The 21053-nt window shown below is 57.9% G+C and overlaps 2 protein-coding genes across 5 annotated transcripts in view; both read left to right on the forward strand.

Annotated features, from left to right (window-relative positions):
- NUP160 (nucleoporin 160) overlaps nt 1-8787 on the forward strand; it is a gene marked incomplete at its 5' end in the record, with an annotated part of 30927 nt that extends 22140 nt beyond the window's left edge. The window contains 15 exons of the mRNA XM_080619532.1: nt 952-1050; nt 1377-1496; nt 2130-2225; nt 2338-2432; nt 3080-3176; nt 3264-3369; nt 3450-3610; nt 4195-4255; nt 4969-5079; nt 5973-6096; nt 6838-6939; nt 7163-7304; nt 7517-7642; nt 8314-8418; nt 8539-8787. Coding sequence (XP_080475658.1) covers nt 952-1050; nt 1377-1496; nt 2130-2225; nt 2338-2432; nt 3080-3176; nt 3264-3369; nt 3450-3610; nt 4195-4255; nt 4969-5079; nt 5973-6096; nt 6838-6939; nt 7163-7304; nt 7517-7642; nt 8314-8418; nt 8539-8625 — 1632 coding nt within the window. The 3' untranslated portion in view covers nt 8626-8787. The remainder of the gene's footprint in view (nt 1-951; nt 1051-1376; nt 1497-2129; nt 2226-2337; nt 2433-3079; nt 3177-3263; nt 3370-3449; nt 3611-4194; nt 4256-4968; nt 5080-5972; nt 6097-6837; nt 6940-7162; nt 7305-7516; nt 7643-8313; nt 8419-8538) is intronic.
- A 942-nt stretch (nt 8788-9729) lies between these two features.
- FNBP4 (formin binding protein 4) lies at nt 9730-20927 on the forward strand. Of its 4 annotated transcripts, none has more exons than XM_080617881.1 (17): nt 9730-9900; nt 10121-10192; nt 11421-11557; nt 11670-11877; nt 12558-12708; nt 12797-12902; nt 13079-13417; nt 13508-13718; nt 15134-15252; nt 17431-17535; nt 17810-17943; nt 18284-18381; nt 18931-19112; nt 19490-19723; nt 19809-20339; nt 20427-20584; nt 20729-20927. In XM_080617881.1, the coding sequence occupies exons 1-17, from the start codon at nt 9774-9776 to the stop codon at nt 20817-20819; spliced, it is 3003 nt and encodes a 1000-aa protein (XP_080474007.1). In that variant the 5' UTR covers nt 9730-9773; the 3' UTR covers nt 20820-20927. The 4 variants fall into 4 exon arrangements, with proteins under 4 accessions (XP_080474007.1, XP_080474008.1, XP_080474010.1 ...); XM_080617882.1 differs by having other exon boundaries at nt 15137-15252; XM_080617884.1 differs by having other exon boundaries at nt 10136-10192.
- The last annotated feature ends 126 nt before the right edge of the window (nt 20928-21053 follow it).

The raw sequence follows: 21053 nt of genomic DNA on the forward strand, positions 1-21053 counted from the left end.
GGGCTCAGTCCAGGTTTGGAGGGGGTGCGTTGCCACGTGGCCTGTGGCTGGGGCAGTGCGATACGTGCTGGGGGCTGATTGCACATGCAGAGGTGCAGGTTGGCCTGTGAGACCTTGCCTTTGCTGCTGGGTTCTGGCCTTTCCTCCTTTCCTCTAAGCCCCTGCTAGTGGGACATTGCTGCTGCTTCACATGCAAAGAGCATCCACTGCTCTCCCAGTGATGCTGGCTTTGGAGTTGTCATCATGCCTCCTCGCTGCCTATGATGACACTTTGCAGGCCTTATGTTATCCTGGCAGAGCAGGCACAGGACCAGCTCGTGTCAGTTCACCCTGCCCAGTGCCCGTGTTGCGGTTTTATTTGTGGTGCCATCAGTGCTTCACCTCATCCCTGCCTGTGCTGCTGTAATCCATGGTCTTCCATGGCTGCTCTCCTTCTCCAGCCCTGCTGCAGATTCTGCTCCTCTTAACACCTTCTTTGCCTGTTGTTCGCTGCCTTCACACATGTACACCCTGGTTCATGCTCTATTTCCCTGCAGCAGGTTTGCAGTGGCTGCAGAGCATCGTGTGTCACTTTAGGGGCTCTTCCTATGGATGCTGGAGCTACTTGGAGCAGGTCGTTTCCCAGGAGCATGGGGGGGTGTCTCCATGCACTCAAGGGACTTTGGGGCTGGGAAAACCAGCCCTCAAGCTGGAAGAGCGGGAATTTTGTGAGCACAGCAGCTAAAGGAGCCACTGAATTAGCCCTTTGGTGTTACAGACCTAACCCTTCCTCTGGTGCTGGGTGCCTGCAGGTCGCAAGTGAGGGCTTACCTCAGTTATAGAATGGGTTGGGTTGGAAGGGACCTTAAAGCTCATCCAGTTCCAACCCCTGCCACGGGCAGGGACACCTTCCACTAGAGCAGCTTGCTCCAAGCCCCATCCAACCTATCTCCCATTCCTCCTCTCCCTTAGGAATACATTCGCCTGCTGCAGCCATGGTGCCACGTGAACATGGGCTCCTGCCGCTTCATGATGGGCAGGTGCTACCTGGTCATGGGTGAGGGCCACAAGGTAAGGATTCCATCTCCTTCCCTCCAGCTCTGCCTCCCTCTGGGATCCGGGACTGTTTCCCGTGGGAGGCAGCTGGTGCACAGGTAGGAGCAGCCTTGTTTCTGCTGTACAAGTCAGGAACCATCATCCCCAGCTCTGCTGCCTTCAGGCAAAGGATGGGATTGGAGGAGGTGGTGGGACCTGCTCTAGGGGATGTTCTTGTTAGCATGGGGCCAGCAGGTCTCATGCAGTGGAGCTGGAGCAGGCAGCAGTGTCCTCTCACTGGTACAAACGGGCTGGGTCAGCCCCAAGGGACACCCACAAGCTGCTTTCTGGTCTGCTTCTAGGCTTTGGATTGCTTCTGCCAGGCTGCATCAGAGGTGGGGAGAGAAGAGTTCTTGGACAGGCTCATCCAGCCTGAGGAGGGGGAGATGGTCTCCACTCCACGCCTGCAGTACTACAACAAGGTAGGGCCGAGGCAGCTCCATGTGCATGATCCTGACCAAGTAAACTGGCACCAAGTCCTTCCACACGCACACTGCTTGGGGTGAGAACTCCTGCTCAGTCCCTGGCTTCCAAGGAGGTGACTTAAGACTCAAAACCCCTCTTTTTTGGGTTGGTGAAACCTCTGTTTGCTTTCTCTGGGGGAGAAGGAGGAGGTGACTGCAGTGAAAGCCAGGTACTTTCCACCTGTTAGCTCCCTAATAGCAGAGGACTTCGTTACCCAGCAGGAAAAGGCAGGGTGAGATCCAGCTGCTGGAGGCAGAAGCCAGGCATGTCCAGGCTTGATGAGAGATGCTGCTTAAGGGAAGGTTATTAAGCTTTGAGGCAACTGCAAATGAATGTCTGTGAGTTAGGATAAGATCTTCGTGCCTAATGCCATAGGGCAGACAGGCTGCAAGCTTGGACCCAGCTCCTTGTGAGGGTTTCCCTGCCTTTAGCATCCAGGAAGGGTTCTCAGGTGTCCTTGGGACCAAACCCATCCCTGTTCCAGTCTAAACACTGCCAAACTCTTGCTGTCATGGTTAGCAGGGACAGGAGTAGCTCTTGTCACAGACCGAAGAAACCAGCCTAACCCAGAGGGGTGTTGTCTTCTGCAGGTTCTGTGCTTGCTGGACATGGTGGGTTTGCCAGAGCTGGTCATCCAGCTGGCCACCCTGGCCATCATGGAATCAGCGGATGACTGGAGAAGCCAGGTACAGGGCACTGCTTTGGCATCAGTTTGGCTCTTTAGGGAGCTCCCAAAGGGATTCTCATCAGTTTGATCACTCAAAACGTGCTGGTTTATGTTCTTTTTGGTGTTTTCAGGCTACTTTGAGGACTTGCATCTTCAAACATCACTTGGATTTGGGACACAACAGTGAAGCATATGTAGCCTTAACGCAAAACCCAGATCCAGGCAGGTAGGTGATAGCTTTAGGACCTTCATGCTCACTTGTCTCAGAGGTCCATGTACCAGTTTTCCCCATCAAGCTGAAAGGAAGATGGTGCCTGAGGGCAGGATGTGGCTGCTGCATTAAGAGGTTCTGTTGAGTGTCTGTGAAGGTCTGCTAGGAAGGGTTTTAAGGATATTTGGGATGGGCGATATCCCAAAGGAAGAAACTGAGAGGGAAAAGGAAGGTGATTCAGGGAAGAGCCACAAGAATGACTCAAGAATTGCATGTTGGAAAGCCTCAGGAGTCCAGGCAGTTCAGGTGGATAAGGAAAGGAGTTGAAGTTTCAGCTTGAGTTCCATCTGAGCAGTCAAATGGGTAGAGGAAGCTTCACCCTAACAGGAGGATGCGCTGGGAGGGAATGGCTGGGACAGGCGTTCAGAGGAGACACAGGAATGCTTTTTAATTGAGGCTGAAGAATGGATCTGACCCAAACAGAGCTGAGGGAGGGAGGCTGCCCTCCAGAGAGCCCTTTGCAGAGGATCCAGAACCTCTGCTTGCAGCACTGGAGGAGTCTGAAGGGATTTATTGGTTCAGAGCCAGCCGAGAACCCTGTGGAGCTTGTCCATGGCTCCGAGCCTGCCGATGGGATTGTTGCTGGGCTCTTCTCCCTGCAGGCAGCTGGACTGTCTACGCCAGCTAGTGGTGGTTCTGTGCGAGCGCTCCCAGCTCCAGGACCTGGTGGAATTCCCTTACGTGAACCTCCACAACGAGGTAACCGCCCCGTGCAGGGAGGGATGGGGACGGAATCGCTCCTTTTAAAGGGGTTTTTAACCCGTTTGAGCCTCTTCTGTGCTGCAGGTCGTGGGCATCATCGAATCTCACGCTCGAGCAGTGGATCTGATGACGCACAACTACTATGAGCTGCTTTATGCTTTCCACATCTACCGCCACAACTACCGCAAGGGTGAGCTCAGGGTGGGCCCTTGGAACCCCCGCCTTGGGGTGGCCTGGCTGCAGGCTGATGCGTTCCCCTTCCCTCCTCAGCTGGAACGGTGATGTTTGAGTATGGGATGCGCCTGGGCAGGGAGGTGCGGACGCTCCGGGGGCTCCAGAAACAAGGCAACTGTTTCCTTGCTGCTGTCAACTGCCTGCGCTTGATCCGGCCGGAATACGCCTGGATCGTGCAGCCAGCGCCGGGAGCTGTGGTAGGAAACCCTGAGCTTGCTGTGGCCTTTGGCAGGGGTGGGATTGGATGAGCTTCAAGTGTCTTCCAACCCACGCCATGATTCCATATGAATCCTCTGAGCTGAGCTATTGAATGCGGGACACGTTTGGGAAGGAGCTTCCAAAATCCTTTTGGATGTGAGCAAAGGCACTGACCACCTTAACCTGCTGCTCTCCTCTTCTTGGCCAGCTTGTGCAGCACTGCCTTGTGCTACTCAGTGTAGACATCAGTTCCCTACATCACCCTTGTGTCACTGTGTGGAAGCAGAACAACTTATGGGAGAGGGCTGGTGTGCATGTAGAATCCCAGCCTGGTTTGGGTTGGAAGGGAGCTTAGAGCTCATCCAGCTCCAACCCCTGCCACGGGCAGGGACCCCTTCCACTGGAGCAGCTTGCTCCAAGCCCCTGTGTCCAACCTGGCCTTGAACACTGCCAGGGATGGGGCAGCCACAGCTTCTCTGGGCACCCTGGGCCAGCGCCTCAGCACCCTCACAGGGAAGAGCTTCCTTAAATCTAATCTGGAACCAGGCTGTGGAATAAACCTCTTTCTGCTTTCTCCTGCAAGTACGAGCGCCCTGGAGCATCCCCAAAGAGAAGCCACGACGGGGAGTGCACGGCTGTGCCAAGTAAGTGTCCAGTCCTGGTGCTTCCTGTGTCTCTTGTGTGTCCACAGCCTCTCACTGTGAGTGGGGAGATGGCTTAGGGCAGCTCAGGTCAATGATATGGGGGGGTTGTAACTTAGGTGCCCCTCTCCAGGTTTCCTGCAGCCCCTTTAGGCACTGGAGCTGCTCTAAGGTCTCCCCTTAAGGAGCCTTCTCTTCTCGAGGCTGAACACTCCCCTGCAGCTTTATGTCCTGCCATCCATCCCTTTTGCTTTCAGTGGTAATAACTTGTAATTAAACCCAATGGGAAAGCCTTTGAGAGGCAATTTCTGGTTGTTCAAGCCCTCGTTCCTTGGCAACCCTGGTGTTGCAGTGAGTGCCTGCTGTAAGGTCTCTGCTCTGCGTCTGCCCGAGCTCAGGATGCTGGTGTCAGGTTCGCTTTGCAATCCTCAGTGGTGGAGCAGGAGAATTTCAGGTCAGGTATTTTTAAACCAATTCTTTCTGACTGAGCTGCTTTGTAGCAGATGCTGGCAGCCAGAGCAGGGGCTGTTCCCAGCCACCAGCTCACATCTGGAACAGAGCAGGAGTTATATCATGGAGACAGACCCACTTTCAGGCATCAAAACCTGACCCTTCCTTCAGTGCTTTCCCTGCTAGAACTCCTCGAAGGCTGCAGGCATTTAGCAGGGTGCCCAGAGAGCCCTCTTTTCAATGCTGAGAGCTGCCATGTGTTCCAGCAAGTCGCCAGATCGAGATCCTGGAGCTGGAGGACCTGGAGAAGGAATGTGTGCTGTCCCGCATCCGGCTGACACTGGTGCAGCATGACCTGTCCACAGCAGCTGTGGCAGGTAAGAGGGATGCTGCAGCCACCTCTGCTTCCCCCCAGGTGCTTCCAGCACTTCCAGTCCCAGCTCCATGTGCTTCTGACCCAGAGACGAGGGCAGGAGCTGGCAGGGACCCTTCAGATCCCCTCCCTGCTATGAAACCTTGCCTCTGGGTTCAGCAGAGCAGAACCAGCTTGAACTCTTCCCCCATCTTTTGGCTTTGGTTTGCAGCATGGGGTTATGCTCATGAATTGGGACTAAAAGGCTTGGAAATCTGGATGGAAATTGCCCCCAGATGAAACAGGATTGGAAACCCTTAGAAAACCCATTTGCTGCAAGACAAATCCTTGTCCTGGGCAATTCTGCTTCACAACGGTGTTAGCTTGCCAAAATGGTTCTCTTCTGGGGAGCAGACAGCTGCAACTCTCCCACCCTGACCCTCTAAGTGTGCTCTACCACTCTCTGTATGAGTTACACAACATGCACATGGTTTTCACCTTTAAGTATCAGGAGGAGATGACTTCCCAGTGATGGCGACACAAGGAGCTGAGTTTCATCTCACCTCCTGCCACTGCCCCTCCTGCCTGTGCTGGCGGAGCTGAGCTCAGGTGGACAGAGCTATGGTACCCATGCTCTCCTCCAGGCTGTGCCTCACCAGGGCTGGCTCCATGGGTCACTGCTGCTTATTGCAGTCCCTCCAGGGCTCATGAGGTGCTCCTGAGGCCAAGAAAGCCTCAAGGCATGCAATGAGGAGCACCTCTGCGGGGTGTTACCATGGTGCTGTTGTAACTGCTGCTGAATTGCATGGGGTTAGGCCGCAGTAAGCACTGGGGTGGGACTGGGAGAGGTGTTTTCCTCGTCCTGCTTGTGCTGCCCTGGTTCTCCTCCTCCTTGCTGCCATCCTCCTTTCCCCACAGGTAATTCCACGTCCGAGGAAATGGTTGCTCTCCTGGTGCGGGCCGGGCTCTTCGACACGGCCATCACTCTGTGCCAAACCTTCAAGCTGCCCTTGACACCCATCTTTGAGGGACTCACCTTCAAGTAGGTAGCAGACTTCTCCACCCCACCTCAGGTGATGCTCACAGGGCGCAGTTTGCAGCTCCCTAGCATTAAAAGCTGATGCTGTCCCCACCATCTTCTTGCCGTGGCTGCTGATGACTACATGGCAGCAGCCAGTGTAGTGGTTTTGGGGTGGAACTTGCTCTTTCACACGTCTAAAGTTAAGATAAGGGAGCTTTGGTGATCAGGTTGGGATGGGAGAGCTGTCTCCTTGGTCTCAGAGGTGAGAGCTGGCATCTGACCGTCCCAGCAATCCCAACCCAGCCACAACCAGTACCTGGAGCCCTTCCTGGTGCATTGGCTCATGGCACCTGCTGCTGATGCTCACAGGAGATGCATCCAAGCTGTTGGGCAGCTCCCAAGGAGCACTTGGCAGAGCGCTTGCTCCTGTGTCAGGTCTCTGTGCTGGCCCTTTGCTCTCATGCCCCATCTCAACCCCAGGATTCCTCCTCTGCCTCTGCACCAAGCTCTGCTGTGACCTGGTCCTGTGGCTGACTGCATGGAGGACATCTCCTACCCAAGCCCTAAAGCTTCCTAACACGAATTCCTCTCTAACACTTGGAGCAGCTTGGAAATCACTCTAACATCCACCTTTTCCTGCCAAGCCAGCTCATTCATGGCTGCTGCTTGGGAATAGCCCTGCCAAGGGATGGTTCTGCCGCTGGCAGCTGTGGCCAGGGGGCTCTGAGGGCAGCCCCCCCCTTTGCATTGCTCTACCTGCAGGTGCATCAAGCTGCAGCTGGGAGGGGAAGCAGCACAGGCAGAGGCCTGGGAGTGGTTAGCAGCAAACCAGCTCTCTGCCCTGGTTACCACCAAGGAGTCCAGGTAAGGCCTTGTCTGGTGGGGGCAGAGAACAGCTCCCCAAGCTGCTCTCTGTGGTCCAGAGGGTCACAAGTCCATAAACCCCCTTAAAGCAGACCTGTGGGGCTGCGACATGGGGAGATCCATGTCCTGTGCTGTCACCCTGCTCCCCTCATGGACCTTGGGCAGCAGGCCAGGGGACAGGAGCTGCTGGCACGGATTCCAAGGGGAAACACTGCCCTTGCAGTGCCACAGATGAAGCCTGGCGCCTGCTCTCCTCCTATCTAGAGCGTTACCCATCCCAGAACAGCCTGTACCATCGCTGTGTCATCAACAAGCTCCTGGCGCACGGCACCCCTCTGCCCAACTGGCTCATCAACAGCTACAAGGTGACAACAGGGATGAGGGACACTGCTCAGCACATCCTGTGTGCTGGCCAGAGCACCCCAGCTGCCCTCACCTTCCCTTCTGTTGGCTCCTCCTCGTTGGAACTTCATTCCCATTCCCAGCTCCAGGAAGCTTTGTGCCTATTCCTGAGGCTCCAGGATCATGGTGGCTCCTGGGTGCATTCCCTGGTTGATGTTTCCCCCTTTGCTCACAGAAGGTGGATGCTGCCCAGCTGCTGCGTCTCTATCTCAATTATGACCTGCTGGAGGAGGCAGTGGATTTGGTCCTGGAGTACGTAGATGCTGTGCTGGGAAAAGGGCACCAGTACTTTGGAATCGAGGTGAGGCTTTGGGATGTGGTGGAGCGTTCCCTGGGACACATCCTGCTTGGGCTTGGGCTGCTGCGAGGGCTGGAGCAGCTCTGCCCTGGAGCCAGGCTGAGAGAGCTGGGCTGGGGCAGCCTGGACAAGAGAAGGCTCCTGAAGGGGAGACCTGAGAGCAGCGCCAGTGCCTAAAGGGGCTGCAGGAAACCTGGAGAGGGGCTTTGGGCAATGGCCTGTAGGGACAGGCCAAGGGGAATGGCTTGAACCTGCCCGAGGGGAGACTGAGATGAGCTCTTAGGCAGAAGCTCTTCCCTGGGAGGGTGCTGAGGCGCTGGCCCAGGGTGCCCAGAGAAGCTGTGGCTGCCCCATCCCTGGCAGTGTTCAAGGCCAGGTTGGACACAGGGGCTTGGAGCAAGCTGCTCTAGTGGAAGGGGTCCCTGCCCGTGGCAGGGGTTGGAGCTGGAGGAGCTTTAAGCTCCCTTCATCCCAACCCATTCCATGACTCTGTTGTGCCCATGACAGTGCTTCCAGGACAAACGGGTGTGGAAAACCCCCCTTAGATGCAAGGGGCCTCCTGACGGGACACGGGGCCATCAGGCCCTGGTGTTCAGGAGCTCTTCCTCCCCGTGCCCATGGTGAGGAGCGTTTCTGCTGCCATCACACCCCAGCGTTCCCTCTCCCCCCCCCAGTTCCCACTGTCGGCCACGGCCCCCATGGTGTGGCTGCCCTACACCGCCATCGACCAACTGCTGCAGGCGCTGCGGGACAGCACCTCCAACCACCACAGCGTCGAGGTAGGTCCGACCCCTTCCCCACGGAACACCCCACGGTGTCCTCTGGGCCGAGCCGGAGGTGGGAACGTGGAGCAGGACAAGGAGGGGAGCCCTCACCTCCTGCTCTGTGCCCCGGCCCAGCTCTACCAGAAGCTCTGTGATAAGATGGAGGACTACCAGCAGAAGGTGAGCGTGGCCACCCGGGACCGCCTGTACCGCTGCAGCTAGAGCCAGCCCCACAGCCCAGGGCCTGCTGGAGGGGGATGGCCCTGGGGGGCTGGCTCAGCCCCTGGTGCTGTTTGCACTCATCCTGTCCCTCGTGGGGGTGATGAGCAGGGCCCTGGGGTGCAGCCGTTGCTCCCCCCCCCCCCGTGCCGTCCCCTCGCTGTTGTTTATTTGGTGTGGGTTTGGATAATAAACTCCAAGTGTTGCTACAGGTTTGTGTCCTGCACCTACAGCCCTGCGTGCCCCAGGGCTGCGTTGTGCCGGGGCGGCTGGGGGTGGTACCACCGTGCTCTAAGGTGTTATAGGGTAAGGGGCTATATAGCCCCTAGGGGTTGGATTATGCCATAGGATAGGGTGGGGCTACAGCTCTGAAGGGCAGGATGGGGTTTATAGGGCAGGGATGGAGCTATAGGCTCAAGTGGTAGCACCATACTCAGGGGCTATAGGCTAAGGACAGAGGTGTTGTGCTGTAGGGCAATGATGGAGCCAATAGGCTCGAGTGCCAGGAGTGGGGCTATAGGGCAGATAGGACTAGAAGAGGGCTATAGGCTCCTAGGTTAGCACTGCTGTAGGGCAGCGATGGGGCTACAGGGTCATGGGTCAGGGACAGAGCTATAGGCTCTCAGAGTGGCACTGTGCTATAGGGCAAGACAGGCACTATAGACTCACAAGGCAGGGATGGAGCTATAAGCTCAGGGGCCGGCACTGCGCTCCAGGACAGGAACTGGGCTATAGGTCTGGAGGGGGCCTATAGGGCAGGGACAGAGCTAAATGTTCACAGGGTAGCACTATGTTACAGGGCATGGGTGGGGCTATAGGCTCAGGGGGCAGCACTATGCTATAGGGCAGGAGGGGGTCTATATGGTGGGATGGGTCTATAGGGCAGGGTCAGGGCAGGGCTGAGGCTATAAACCCAAGGTGTCTATAGGCAGGGATGGGTCTATAGGGCAGGACTGAGGCTATAAACCCAAGGTGTCTATAGGGGAGGCACGGGTCTATAGGGGAGGCACAGGTCTATAGGGTAGAGCTGGCCCTAGAACCCCACCGTGGTGGGCGGAGCTCCGTGAAGCCCCGCCCCTTGACGTCACGACGCATTCCGCCCCTCCCTGCGTCCCTCCCTGAGGCGCCGCTCTCGCCGCCGCGCCGCCGCCATGGGGAAGAAGTCTCGCTCGGCGCCGGGCCGCCGGCCCATCCTGCAGCTCTCCCCGCCGGGGCCCCGCCGCGACGAGGCTGCGGCTGCAGCGGCGACCGAGGGACCCGAGTCGGGTTCCGAACCGGGTAAACGGGGACGGGGCGGACCCGGGAGGTAGCGGGAGGCGGGGGGGGGTAGCGCTTTGTTACCGCGGCCTGTGCAGGCCTCGGCGCGGCCTCCTCGCAGCGCTGCGGCCTAAGGCCGGGGGAAGGCGGCGGGAAGGGGGGGAACGCGGGGCTTGCCCCGCGTTCCCCCCCTTCCCGCCGCCTTCCCCGGCCCCCTTTTAACCCCTTGATCCCTTCACAGACGAACCCGAAGCAGTGACCGACCCCCCCCGCAACCCGCCGCCGCCCGCGCCCGCTGCCGTTAAGCCCACAGGTACGGTCCCTAAATGAGGTAAAAACCCCCCTGAAAAGGCGTTTTCACCTTGGTTTTAGGGATGGGGCAGCTCCTATTTGCTTTATTGCTCAAAAAGAGCGTGTTTTTTCGTCGTAAATGGGGGGAATTGGGGGTTTTTTATCTGTTTAGCGTATTTATTATGGGGGGGGTGGTTGTACCCCTTTAACTGCTTTATTTTCTAACGGGGTGAATTAACCCGTTCCTAAATAGCTTGTTATTAGGATGCGAGCATCATTTTAATTGCTTTGGGGGGTTATTTCCAGGGGGGATCACTTCTTAACCTCATTTTCCCATTTATTACAGGTTTAGGGTGATGATCCCATTTAACTGCTTTTCATTCAGGATGCTATAGAGTGATTTCCACCACCCCCCCCCCCATTTTGGGGGCAAACAGGGGTTTTACCCCCACTTCACTGTTTCTCAAGGGAGTAGTGTGATGTTAGATCCCCTTTTTAAAGGATTTACAATGGGGAGATGATTTCTTCCCTTAAAAATACAGATAATGGGATATTTTTCTGCCCACTGTGTTTTTCTTGCCGGGAATAACAAGTGATACTGTTTTCCTTACCTGTTACTGTTATTGCCTACTATTAATCCTTAAATCACAGAATCCCAGCCCGGTTTGGGTTGGAAGGGACCTTAAAGCTCCTCCAGCTCCAACCCCTGCCACGGGCAGGGACCCCTTCCACTGGAGCAGCTTGCTCCAAGCCCCTGTGTCCAACCTGGCCTTGAACACTGCCAGGGATGGGGCAGCCACAGCTTCTCTGGGCACCCTGTGCCAGCGCCTCAGCACCCTCCCAGGGAAGAGCTTCTGCCTAAGATCCAGTCTGGATCCTTCCTCTCTTTCAGTCTGAACCCATCGCCCCTTGTCCTGTCACTCCAGTCGCTGATGAAGAGTCCCTCCCCAGCATCCTGTTAAACTCAATATCAACTTAAAATGCAGTTATTCTGGGAGCAGTGATCCCCCCTCCATGGTTTGCAGGCAGGATATGATATTCCACCATCCTTTTATTTTTCCAGAGCTGGGGAATTCTTTTTTCCTCCCAGTTTTGTTCCACTGTTGGGACTTTTACCACCCAAGGAATGTATTTTCCATTCCCAGTGTGGCTGGGGGCTGTTCCCACTGGATTTTGGGAGTTGGGAGATATCCCTATGGATCCTTTATATAGGAGGAGCCACTGAGGATCCCTCATTCTCCCTTCCCCAGGAGGTCTGTGCCTGCTCGGTGCCTATGCAGACAGTGATGATGAGGAGGGTGAGACCCCAGAGAAGTCTTCCCGTTCCGTGGATGCTAATGGCAACAGTTCCTCGGATATCGACAGCACCTTGGCCAACTTCCTGGCGGTGAGTGCAGCTCCAGCGAGGAGCTCCTTGGTCTGGGATGCTGAGCTCTTCTTTGCCTCCACTCTCACCTCCTTTGGGATCAGAAGGTGACATGGGGCTGTTGCTTCCACAGGAGATCGATGCCATCACGGCTCCCCCACAGCCTACAGAGCCTGCTGCAGCCTCGGCCTCCTCTTCCTCCTCCTCTGTGCTTCCCCCCACACCTCCCCGCCCGGAGCCGAAGGACCCAGGCTCAGGCCAGCCCTCGGGCACAGCCAATGGTGCTGACCCCGTGCCTGCGCAGGAGTGGCAGTACGATACCCAGTGCTCCCTGGCTGGAGGTGAGGCCCTCATCCACCCTGGGGAGCCTGGCCCTGCTGGGGGGGCAAGTGGGTGTCACTGGGGAAGGGGAGGGTGACAGCAGAAACAGAACTAGAGAATGGGTTGGGTTGGAAGGGACCTTAAAGCTCCTCCAGCTCCAACCCCTGCCACAGGCAGGGACCCCTTCCACTGGAGCAGCTTGCTCCAAGCCCCTGTGTCCAACCTGGCCTTGAGCACTGCCAGGGATGGGGCAGCCACAGCTTCTCTGGGCACCCTGTGCCAGTGCCTCAGCACCCTCACAGGGAAGAGCTTCTGCCTTATCTGCAACCTGCACTTCCCCTGTTTCAGTCTGAACCCATCACCCCTTGTCCTATCACTCCAGTCCCTGCTGAAGAGCCCCTCTCCAGCATCCTCATAGCCCCCTTCAGACACTGGAAGCTGCTCTGAGGTCTCCAAGCAGCTTCTCCAGGCTGAGCAGCCCCAATGTTCTCAGCCTGGCTTCATACAGGAGCTGCTCCAGCCCCTGAGCATCCTCGTGGCCTTCTCTGGCCTTGCTCTAACAGCTCCATGTCCTCTATGATGGGGACCCCAGCACTGCACACAGTGGGGTCTCATGGAGCAGATGGGCAGGATCACCTCCTGGGGAGCTGCTGGGGTCGGTGTTGTGCTGTGGGTCACATCCTGTCCTTGTCTCTGGCAGTGGGGGAGCTGGAGATGGGTGACTGGCAGGAGGTGTGGGATGAGAACACCGGCTGCTACTACTATTGGAACACTCAGAGCAACGAGGTGACCTGGGAGCTGCCACAGTACCTGGCCACACAGGTCCAGGGCCTGCAGCACTACCAGCACAGGTCAGTGACCCCCCCAGACCCTGAAGGGGGACTTGTGGGGATGTTGTCCCCATTCCTGCCCTTCACACCCTCCCCTCTTCCTCGGCAGCACCGTGGCAGGCGCCAATGGTGGCTTTGTAGCAGCAGCTGAGGTGTACCCCCAGGAGAAGGGGGTTGGCCGGGGGACCCCCATCACCAAGCGGGAGGTGAAGAAGGTCAGTCAGATGTGATCAGCACCAGGATCTGGTGGCCACAGGGCTTGTAGATGCCCTTTGGGCTTGCTCCGTGGTGGGTGGCAGCTCAAAGAGGTGCCCCATCAACACGGGGTCCTTCCTCTGTGGTCTGTGGGGCTGGGAGCTGCTGGAAGCTCACTGTGGGGTTTGACCTGCAGGAGGTGAATGAGGGTGTTCAGGCCCTCTCCAACAGCGAGGAGGAGAAGAAGGGGGTGGCTGCAGCCCTCCTGGCACCGCTCGTGCCCGATGTGGTGAAGGAGGAAGAGGAGCGGTGGAGGAGGAAGGTGATTTGCAAAGAGGAAGTGGAACCACCTCCAGAAGAGGAGGTGAAAGCAGAAGAGGCTCCGGCCGCTCCGGAAGAGCCAGAGCCCAGCAGGGATCCTCTGGAAGACACGCTGCAGGAGGAGCTGTGCAGCGTGGTGCAGTCAGGGGAGAGCGCTGAGGAGGAGGAGGAGCAGGACACCCTCGAGCTGGAGATGGTGCTGGAGAGGAAGAAAGTGAGGAGCAAGGGTTTATCCTGGGAATGCGGCCTTTTCCCCATGGCTGCTCCTCAGGCGGAGGCTGATGTCCCTGTGTGTCCCCCACAGGCGGAGCTGCGTGCCCTGGAGGAGGGTGATGGCAGCGTGTCTGGCTCCAGCCCGCTGTCCGATGGGAGCCAGTCGGCCTCGCAGGATCCGGCCCGGAGGCTGGCCTCCAAACGGGGCAAATGGAAGCTCTTTGTGGGAGCTGCCAGCCCGGAATCTGCCAGTCGAGGCTCCAGCAAAACAGGCCGGGAAAGCCCGGAACCGGGAGAAGCAGGTAATGGGAAAGGCTCCCTTGGGAGCCAGGGGTTGGATGGGCTGCAGCTGTCTCCCAAAGGGGGTGTCCTGGACGCCCTGTGGCACGTGGAGGAGCCAGGATGGGCACCACCAGGTTCTGGTCTTCATCCCATTAAAGAGCATGGATGGAGAATGCCCAAATCCGGTGCTTCTGTCAGGAAAGTGGAGAGGAGAGTGCCTGTGCTCAGTGCTTTGTCATGGAGGCAGAACCTCACTGTGAGGAAGACCCAGTTCATGTGAGGCTGCTGGTTCCTGAGGGGGTGTCAGCTCTGCCACTCGAGCAACAACAACCCCCATGCTCCTGGTGGTGCTCTGCTGGCCCTGCTCTTTTAGACTCCCATCAAACCCATGTTCAGAGGAGTGCAGTGGGAGCATCATATAAACGTATTGCCTTAGGGAAAGGAAATCACTGCGTGGCAGTTGTAGTGCTCTGCTGCACCCTGCCCTTTGCTGCCTGTACCTCGCTGCCTGTACCAACCCTCTTGCTCCCCCCACCAGGATACACTGGTGGCAGCACTGGAGGGCACAGCCCTGGTGCTCTCGGATGTGCTGGTCCCTCCCCAGCACGAGGCTTTGGTCCAGCTCCCTGCCCCACAGCACAGCTGGAGGGAAACAACTCCTGTTTCCAGGAATAGCTTCTCCACAAGTGCCCTGAGCTGAAGAGGGAGATGGAGCCTGCTCCAGTATGGGACTGGTGCAGCCCTAAGGAGTGCGTGCGTCAGGCAGAGGATCCTTCAGATCCAGGATCAGGCCTGGCATGAGGTCAGCTCCAAGGGGTGTTTTCGTTGGATGGCATTCCCTGTGCCTCGTGCAGCACATCCCTGGAGCTGGTTTCCTACTCAACAGGGAAACACGGAGCTGTTACTCCAAAATAAGCCATTTATAGCTGAGCACCCTGCTGCTGTGGGGGATTAAGGGACCTCTCTGCTCTTTGAGCACCAAGACACACTGGGAATTGGGGATTTTAACCCTGAGGGCTTTAGGAATCCCTCACAAACTTCCCTCCTGGAATGTGGCACTTGGGCAGTGCATTGGTCGCAACTGTCCTGCCAGGCTATAGAGGCAGAACCTTGTGTTGTGCCAACTTTTGGGGAGCTCCGATCATTATGAACTTCCTAATACCTGATAATTCCTCTTGATGAAAGCACTGTGCTCGCCTGGTGAGCAGCTCCCTTCATGCCTCCTTGAACTCCAGGCTCTTCCTCCTCCTGGAAGGACCACCCCACACGCCAAACCTCAGAGGCAACGACCCTCTCTCCCTTTGAATTCCAGGCTCTGGTCACTGGCTCCTGTAGGAAGGAGGCTCCTTCCCTGCCCTCTCCAGCTCCCTGGCACGGTGTCTGCAGCCGGCTGTGTGCTGGTGGGAGAACCGACCTCTCGTTTCTTCTCCTGCAGCAGCCAGCATGGAACCAAGTGATGCCATTCCAGACAAAGAACCAGAGCCTGAGGAGCCCCAAGAGAAAGCCAAAACCCAGGGGCCACCCAAAATGGAAGAGGAGGAGCAGGACCTCAAGGTATGGACACATGGAGATGCGTGTCGGTGAGATCCATGTCAGCAGCAGCATGGAGGGACACGCTGGCTCCTTTGGCTACCTCTGCCCAGGGGAGGCCGGCAGCCACGGGGAGCTTTGGGTGGTGGCTTTGTGCCATCCGCCAGTGGGGCTGGCATTTGTATCCCTGTGGAAGCTCTAAACCTCAGATCCCAGGGTTAGATCCTGCTGTGAGAGCAGCCATGCAGCATTGGGCTGGCATCCCCGATGCTGATATCCTACCAGGAGCCAGCAGCAAAGGCTTGGAAAACCCATTACAGGGACTCCGAGGGGGGCTGTGGGGGGGTTCAGAGCCTGAGCCCTGGGTCTTGTGACAGAGGGGGACGTGTTTGTCTTGACTCTCTTTTCACCAATAACCATGTTACAGTCCGGTGGCACGGCCCGTTCCCAGGCTGAAGACTCCTCGTCCGTAATCTCTCTGTTTCTGGAGGCTGCTGGTACCTGTTGCTCTTCCCTTCCTCCCAGGGTCACTTGTGGAAGTTGTTGTTAGCTCCAGACTGGGGGTTTCTGCAGCATCTGCTGCTGGTTGCACTTCCCAGCCTTGGTTTGCTCTTGGTGGTTGTGGCTGAGCTGTGGCAGGGATACACAGAGCTGTCAGGGAGACCTTTGTCCTTTGAATTCCCTGCTCGCTCATTACCTGTGCTCTTCAATTTGGATCCCAATCATGCTTCTGGTAGCAGACTTTGGCACCAACCTGTGCTGGGTGGTTTCTTGATGGGAAATCAAAAGCCAGCCTCTTCCCTGCCCTCTGTTCCTGCCACTTCATTATTTTTCCAGTGTGGAAGGAAAGGGCTTCCTGGCAGATGCATAGAACCATGGAATGGTTTGTGTTGGGTTGGAAGGGACCTTAAAGCTCCTCCAGTTCCAACCCCTGCCACGGGCAGGGACCCCTTCCACTGGAGCAGCTTGCTCCAAGCCCCTGTGTCCAACCTGGCCTTGAACACTGCCAGGGATGGGGCAGCCACAGCTTCTCTGGGCACCCTGGGCCAGCGCCTCAGCACCCTCCCAGGGAAGAGCTTCTGCCTAAGAGCTCATCTCAGTCTCCCCTGTTCGGGCAGGTTAAAGCCATTCCCCTTGTCCTGTCCCTACAGGCCCTTGTCCAAAGCCCCTCTCCAGGTATCCTGCAGCCCCTTTAGGCACTGGAAGCTGCATCTCTCCTATAAAATCACTCAAGGAGAGCTGAGATGTGGTGCCCCTGCCCCAGCACAGCAGCATGCTCATGAGGCTTGAGGATGTTTTTAACTGAATTTTAAGTAAAATAAGGTAAAACAGTCCCCAGCAGAACCAGGCTCACTGGCCCTGGAGCCTTTCCAGCCATCCCAGTGCTCTGGGATGGGCAGTGCAGTGTGGCACTTCCCCACACAGGATCCCTTTGGAGCCGGTGGAGGAATGCCGTCTCCTTGGGTAATCCATTGGCTTCATCACTTTGGGGTAATCTCTCTTTTGCCAGCTCTGGTTTGCAGGGATCCACCAGGGCCTCCTCTGCCAGCTCACCCCCAGCACTGGGATATTCCCTGGCTTCTCCATAGTTAAGGTGGGAATGAATTCATTTCCCTGCCTCAGGCATCTGCTAAAGCCTCTGCTGAAGAGCAAAGGGAAAACAGCATTTTTAGAGCATTCCCATTGGGATACCCCTGCCTGGTATCCCAGTTCCTGACTTGTAGCCGCTTCCATGCCTCCCCTCAGCTGGGGGATGGATGTGGGGATCCCCCTGTCCCTGTGCAGTGCCCACATTGGGATTTCGCTCCCGCCGGATGCTGCGGTTGAGCGGTGGTTGTCACTGTGGGACTGAATCTCTAATACAGATCCTGGATCTGCTCAGGAGTGAATCCTGAAATGATATCGCAGCCCATTTCCTTTGGGAAGCAGTTGGAGGATTAGATGTAGCACTTCCTGATGTAACTCCTGAGCCTATTCCCCTGCTTTGGGACGCGATCCACATGGAGAAGCCAGGATTCCCTGGCACCTCCCTCAGCTACAGCAGAGCTCCCATCCCTGGGGCGCAGGAGGGAGCGGGGCTCACAGGGACCCACATCCCAAATCCCGTTTGCCGGGATGGCCTGGAGCGAGCCGCGGGGCCGCGGGCACCCGGTGCCACTATGGGAGGGCGGCTCTTGACTCTGTCCCCTTTCTCCCCGGCAGTTTCAGATCGGAGAGCTGGCAAACACTCTGACTAATAAACTGGAGTTCCTGGGCATCAACAGACAATCTATCTCCAACTTCCACATGTTGCTGTTGCAGACAGAGGTAACCAAGCCTTGGTCCCTCGCTCGCTCCGGCCTTCTGTTCCGAAGCGGATCAAATCCTGCCCGGTGATCCTGGGGGCCGTGTGCCCACCTTCCTTCCTTCCTTCCCTCCCTCCATATGGGGGGGAAGAGCATGGCTTTGCGCGGAGGCAGTGGCTTCCTCCTGCTCCCCCTGTAAGGGAGCCTCCCGAACCTCGAGTCCCGTGTCCCCGGGGAGCCGTTTGCAGCCTCCCTCCAACAGCTTTCCCCCCCCCTCCCCGGTTCTTGCCCTCTAGACCCGCATTGCAGACTGGCGAGAAGGTGCTCTCAATGGAAACTACCTCAAACGCAAACTCCAAGACGCAGCCGAACAGCTAAAACAATACGAAATAAACGCCACCCCTAAAGGCTGGTCCTGCCACTGGGACAGGTACGAGCTCTCCTCCCTTTCTCACCTTTCATCTCTGACATCTCAGACATGATTTGTGACCATCACCACCCGACGACGTGGGCGCCGTCCCTCTCGGAGACTTGAGAGCAAGCTTCTGTGTTAGCAATGCTGGGCAGGCAGAGCAACATCTCCCGGCGCTCCCAGCACGTTGTGGGGTTTGAGGCAAGCACCCACGCTGGAGGATCCAAAGCGGAGTGCTCAGAGACGGAGCTGATTCCCCCTGATCGGACAGAGCTCGTGGTCACTCTCCTGAGTGGAAAGCGCTGTTGGAGGGCGGGCCTGGGGGGTCGCGCATGCGAGAGCTCTGTGAACTTTGCAGGATCTCTGGATCACCTCTTCTGACCAACAGCTCTACCCAAGGACAAACCTCTCCTCCCCGCCGGAAGGAAGAACAAGATTTGTGTCTCCTGCCAGCAGGTCAGACCCAAACATTTCTTTGTCTTTTTGGCTTTTCTGGATGGAATTGTTTGTCCTTTGTTTTGAAATCTTTGCTCTTTTGTTTTTCAGCTCCCAGATCCGCTCCCTCTCTCTAGCATTCACTGTGTTGGTTTGACACCCTATAAAGCCGCCTCCTCCGCGCACCACGGGGTAGGGGGGGCAGCCTCTCCTCTCCATCGGGGCTGTTCCCCCCCGGTGCCTCTTCTCGGAGGGCGACTTCCAGCCGAGGGGCAGCGCTTGCAAAGCCCCCCCGGGGCTGGCGACGTCGCTCTGCTGCTCCTCGCAGCCCTTCCCTTCCCTCGCAGCGGGGAGAAGGGGGGGGGTTCAGGGGCGACCTTCAGGCAGCCAGCAAATAGCTCTGAGCGAAAGCGCCTCCGGGTCTCTCTGGTCCTCTCAAAGTTGTTTTTGGGAATGGTGGCAGCCCTGCTGCAAAGCAAAGGGGTCTGAATCCCTGCGAGAGCACGCGGCTCGGAGTGCCGGTGGCGGGGAAGGGAATCTAAAAGCTTCCTTCTGTTTCTTGTGCTTTAGGGAGCATAGACGCTATTTCTATGTTAACGAGCGCTCAGGAGAGTCCCAATGGGAATTCCCCGACGGGGAGGACGAAGAGGAAGGACAGCGGATGTCCGACGGGAAAGCCAACGCCAGTCCTCCTAAACCACCTCCAAAGGACAAGGGAGAGCGTGCCGAGGATGCTGCCGAGCGGCCCGCAGGTACGGCCGGGGTGAGGGGGGTCCTTGTGTTTTGGGGGGGTCTGAGCCCCCAGGGTGGGTGTTGTGAGGCCACACGGAGCATGCGAGTGATAGGGATCCCTCCTTGTCACCTCGTGGTGGCTTCAGTGAGCATCCACGTTGTCCCATTGGATTTAGGCATTGCAGCGGTGCCGGGGAAGGCGACGTCGAGCCCGTGGCCTGAGCTCTGCCTGCAGGGCCCTGGCAGGGAGGCAGGAGCAGGCAGCCCTGTCCATAGCGTGGGTTTTCAAGCCTGTGTCAATGTGTATTCTTCAGGCTCCCTTTGTAAAGAATCCTTCTCAGGCCAAGTTCCTGCTCCGTCTCTCATGCCGCTCACTCCATTTTGGACTCTGCTTCAGTCTTCCGTCCCGGTCCTCCAGCCTCCTTTGCCTTTGGAAATGCCTCCACCGCCTCCGCCACCACCGGATTCGCCTCCACCACCCCCTCCACCACCACCACCGCCGGGAGAAGATGGAGAGATCCAGGAAGTGGAGATGGAAGATGAGGGGGGCGAGGAGCCGCCTGCCCCAGGCACAGAAGAAGATGCTCCCTTGAAGCCTCTCCCCCGCCCGGCTGCCACCAGCAGCACCCAGGTGAGTGCTGCTGCAGCCCCAGGCCATGGGAGGGTGCTGGTTCGTGGCCTCATGGCTGTGTCCCTCACCCCCTGCTCCCCTCCAGGCTGCCGCTGACCCCAGCCCGGTGCCACTGCTCTCTGTGAAGCCGCAGAAGAGGAAAGCCGTGGAGATGGCCCCGGCGCTGATGCAGCGCACGGCCACCATCGGCAGCTGCCCCGTGCTCTACAGCCAGCCCCTAATGCCCACCAGCAAGTACCAGCCCTCACCGGTGCCCTTGGCCTCGCTCAGGCCCCGCCAGCGCCTGCAGGGCGAGCTCCAGGGTCGCCCCAACCTCCGCATGGGGCCTGGCCCCCAACCCACCCCAATGGGGCTGCAGCCGGGGTACATGAGCGTCACCGCGCCCGCCGCACCGGCCCTCATGAGCTACCCAGAGTGCGCCACCTCCGTCAGCCTGGCCGCTGCCGCTGTGCAGCCGGCATCGGTGCGAGGGGCACTGCCCGCTGCCAACACCAGCACCGGCACCACGGAGCAGCCACCGCCACCACCGCCCCCCCAGACACCCCCCCCGCCTGTCCCCAAGGCCCCGCCGCCGCCGCCAGACAAGGAGAAGCCAAGGAAGGGGCGGAAGGAGAAGGTGAGCTCGTTCTCCAGTGCCATCCTGGTGCCTCTCCTCTCTTCCCAGCCAGCCTCATCCCAGGGGCTCATTGTGTGTCTGGCACAGGGCAAGAAGGGGAAGACGAAGATGCCATCACTGGTGAAGAAGTGGCAGAGCATCCAACGGGAGCTGGATGAGGAGGAGAATTCCAGCTCCAGCGAGGAGGACCGGGAGACCACAGCCCAGCGGCGCATCGAGGAGTGGAAGCAGCAGCAGCTCATGAGGTACGTGCTTCCCGTCTCTGCTCCTTCAGTTGAGGGATGCTTCCTCACCCCCTGGACACCGGGATCCCCATCTCTGACCCCACAGGGGGACATAGGGGCAGTGGGGAGCAGCCCGGGGTGCTGACACCCCTCTTTGTCCCGCAGTGGCATGGCAGAGAGAAACGCCAACTTCGAGGCGCTGCCTGAGGACTGGCGAGCGCGGCTGAAGCGGAGGAAAACTGCGTCGAGCACATGAGGGCCCCAGAGCCTTTGGCATTCCCGTCCCTTTTCCTTCCTTTTTTACAGATGTACAGTTCCAAACCCATCCCCTGCCCATTGTCCAATAAACTGTAGTAGTTTGGGATGTGCTGTCCGGTTGAAGGGGGTGGTTTGGGGCTGGTGTTGCTCAGGGTGACGCTGTTGCGGCCCCGTTACTGTGTTGGCCAGGAACACTAAATCCCTCTGGCTCCTGTCCCAGCACCTCCCAGTG

The sequence above is a fragment of the Psittacula echo genome (genome assembly GCF_963264785.1).
Source record: "Psittacula echo genome assembly, chromosome: 5".
NCBI classification, from domain to species: Eukaryota; Metazoa; Chordata; class Aves; order Psittaciformes; family Psittacidae; genus Psittacula; species Psittacula echo.

What these genes read in the sequence shown, in the direction of transcription:
- FNBP4 (XM_080617881.1), top strand. Translation starts at nt 9,774, where the DNA reads ATGGGGAAGAAGTCTCGCTCGGCGCCGGGCCGCCGGCCCATCCTGCAG. An exon ending in CGCTGCCGTTAAGCCCACAG is followed by an intron (nt 10,193 to 11,420) that starts GTACGGTCCCTA and finishes TCCCTTCCCCAG; the next exon opens with GAGGTCTGTGCCTGCTCGGT. An exon ending in CCAGTGCTCCCTGGCTGGAG is followed by an intron (nt 11,878 to 12,557) that starts GTGAGGCCCTCA and finishes TGTCTCTGGCAG; the next exon opens with TGGGGGAGCTGGAGATGGGT.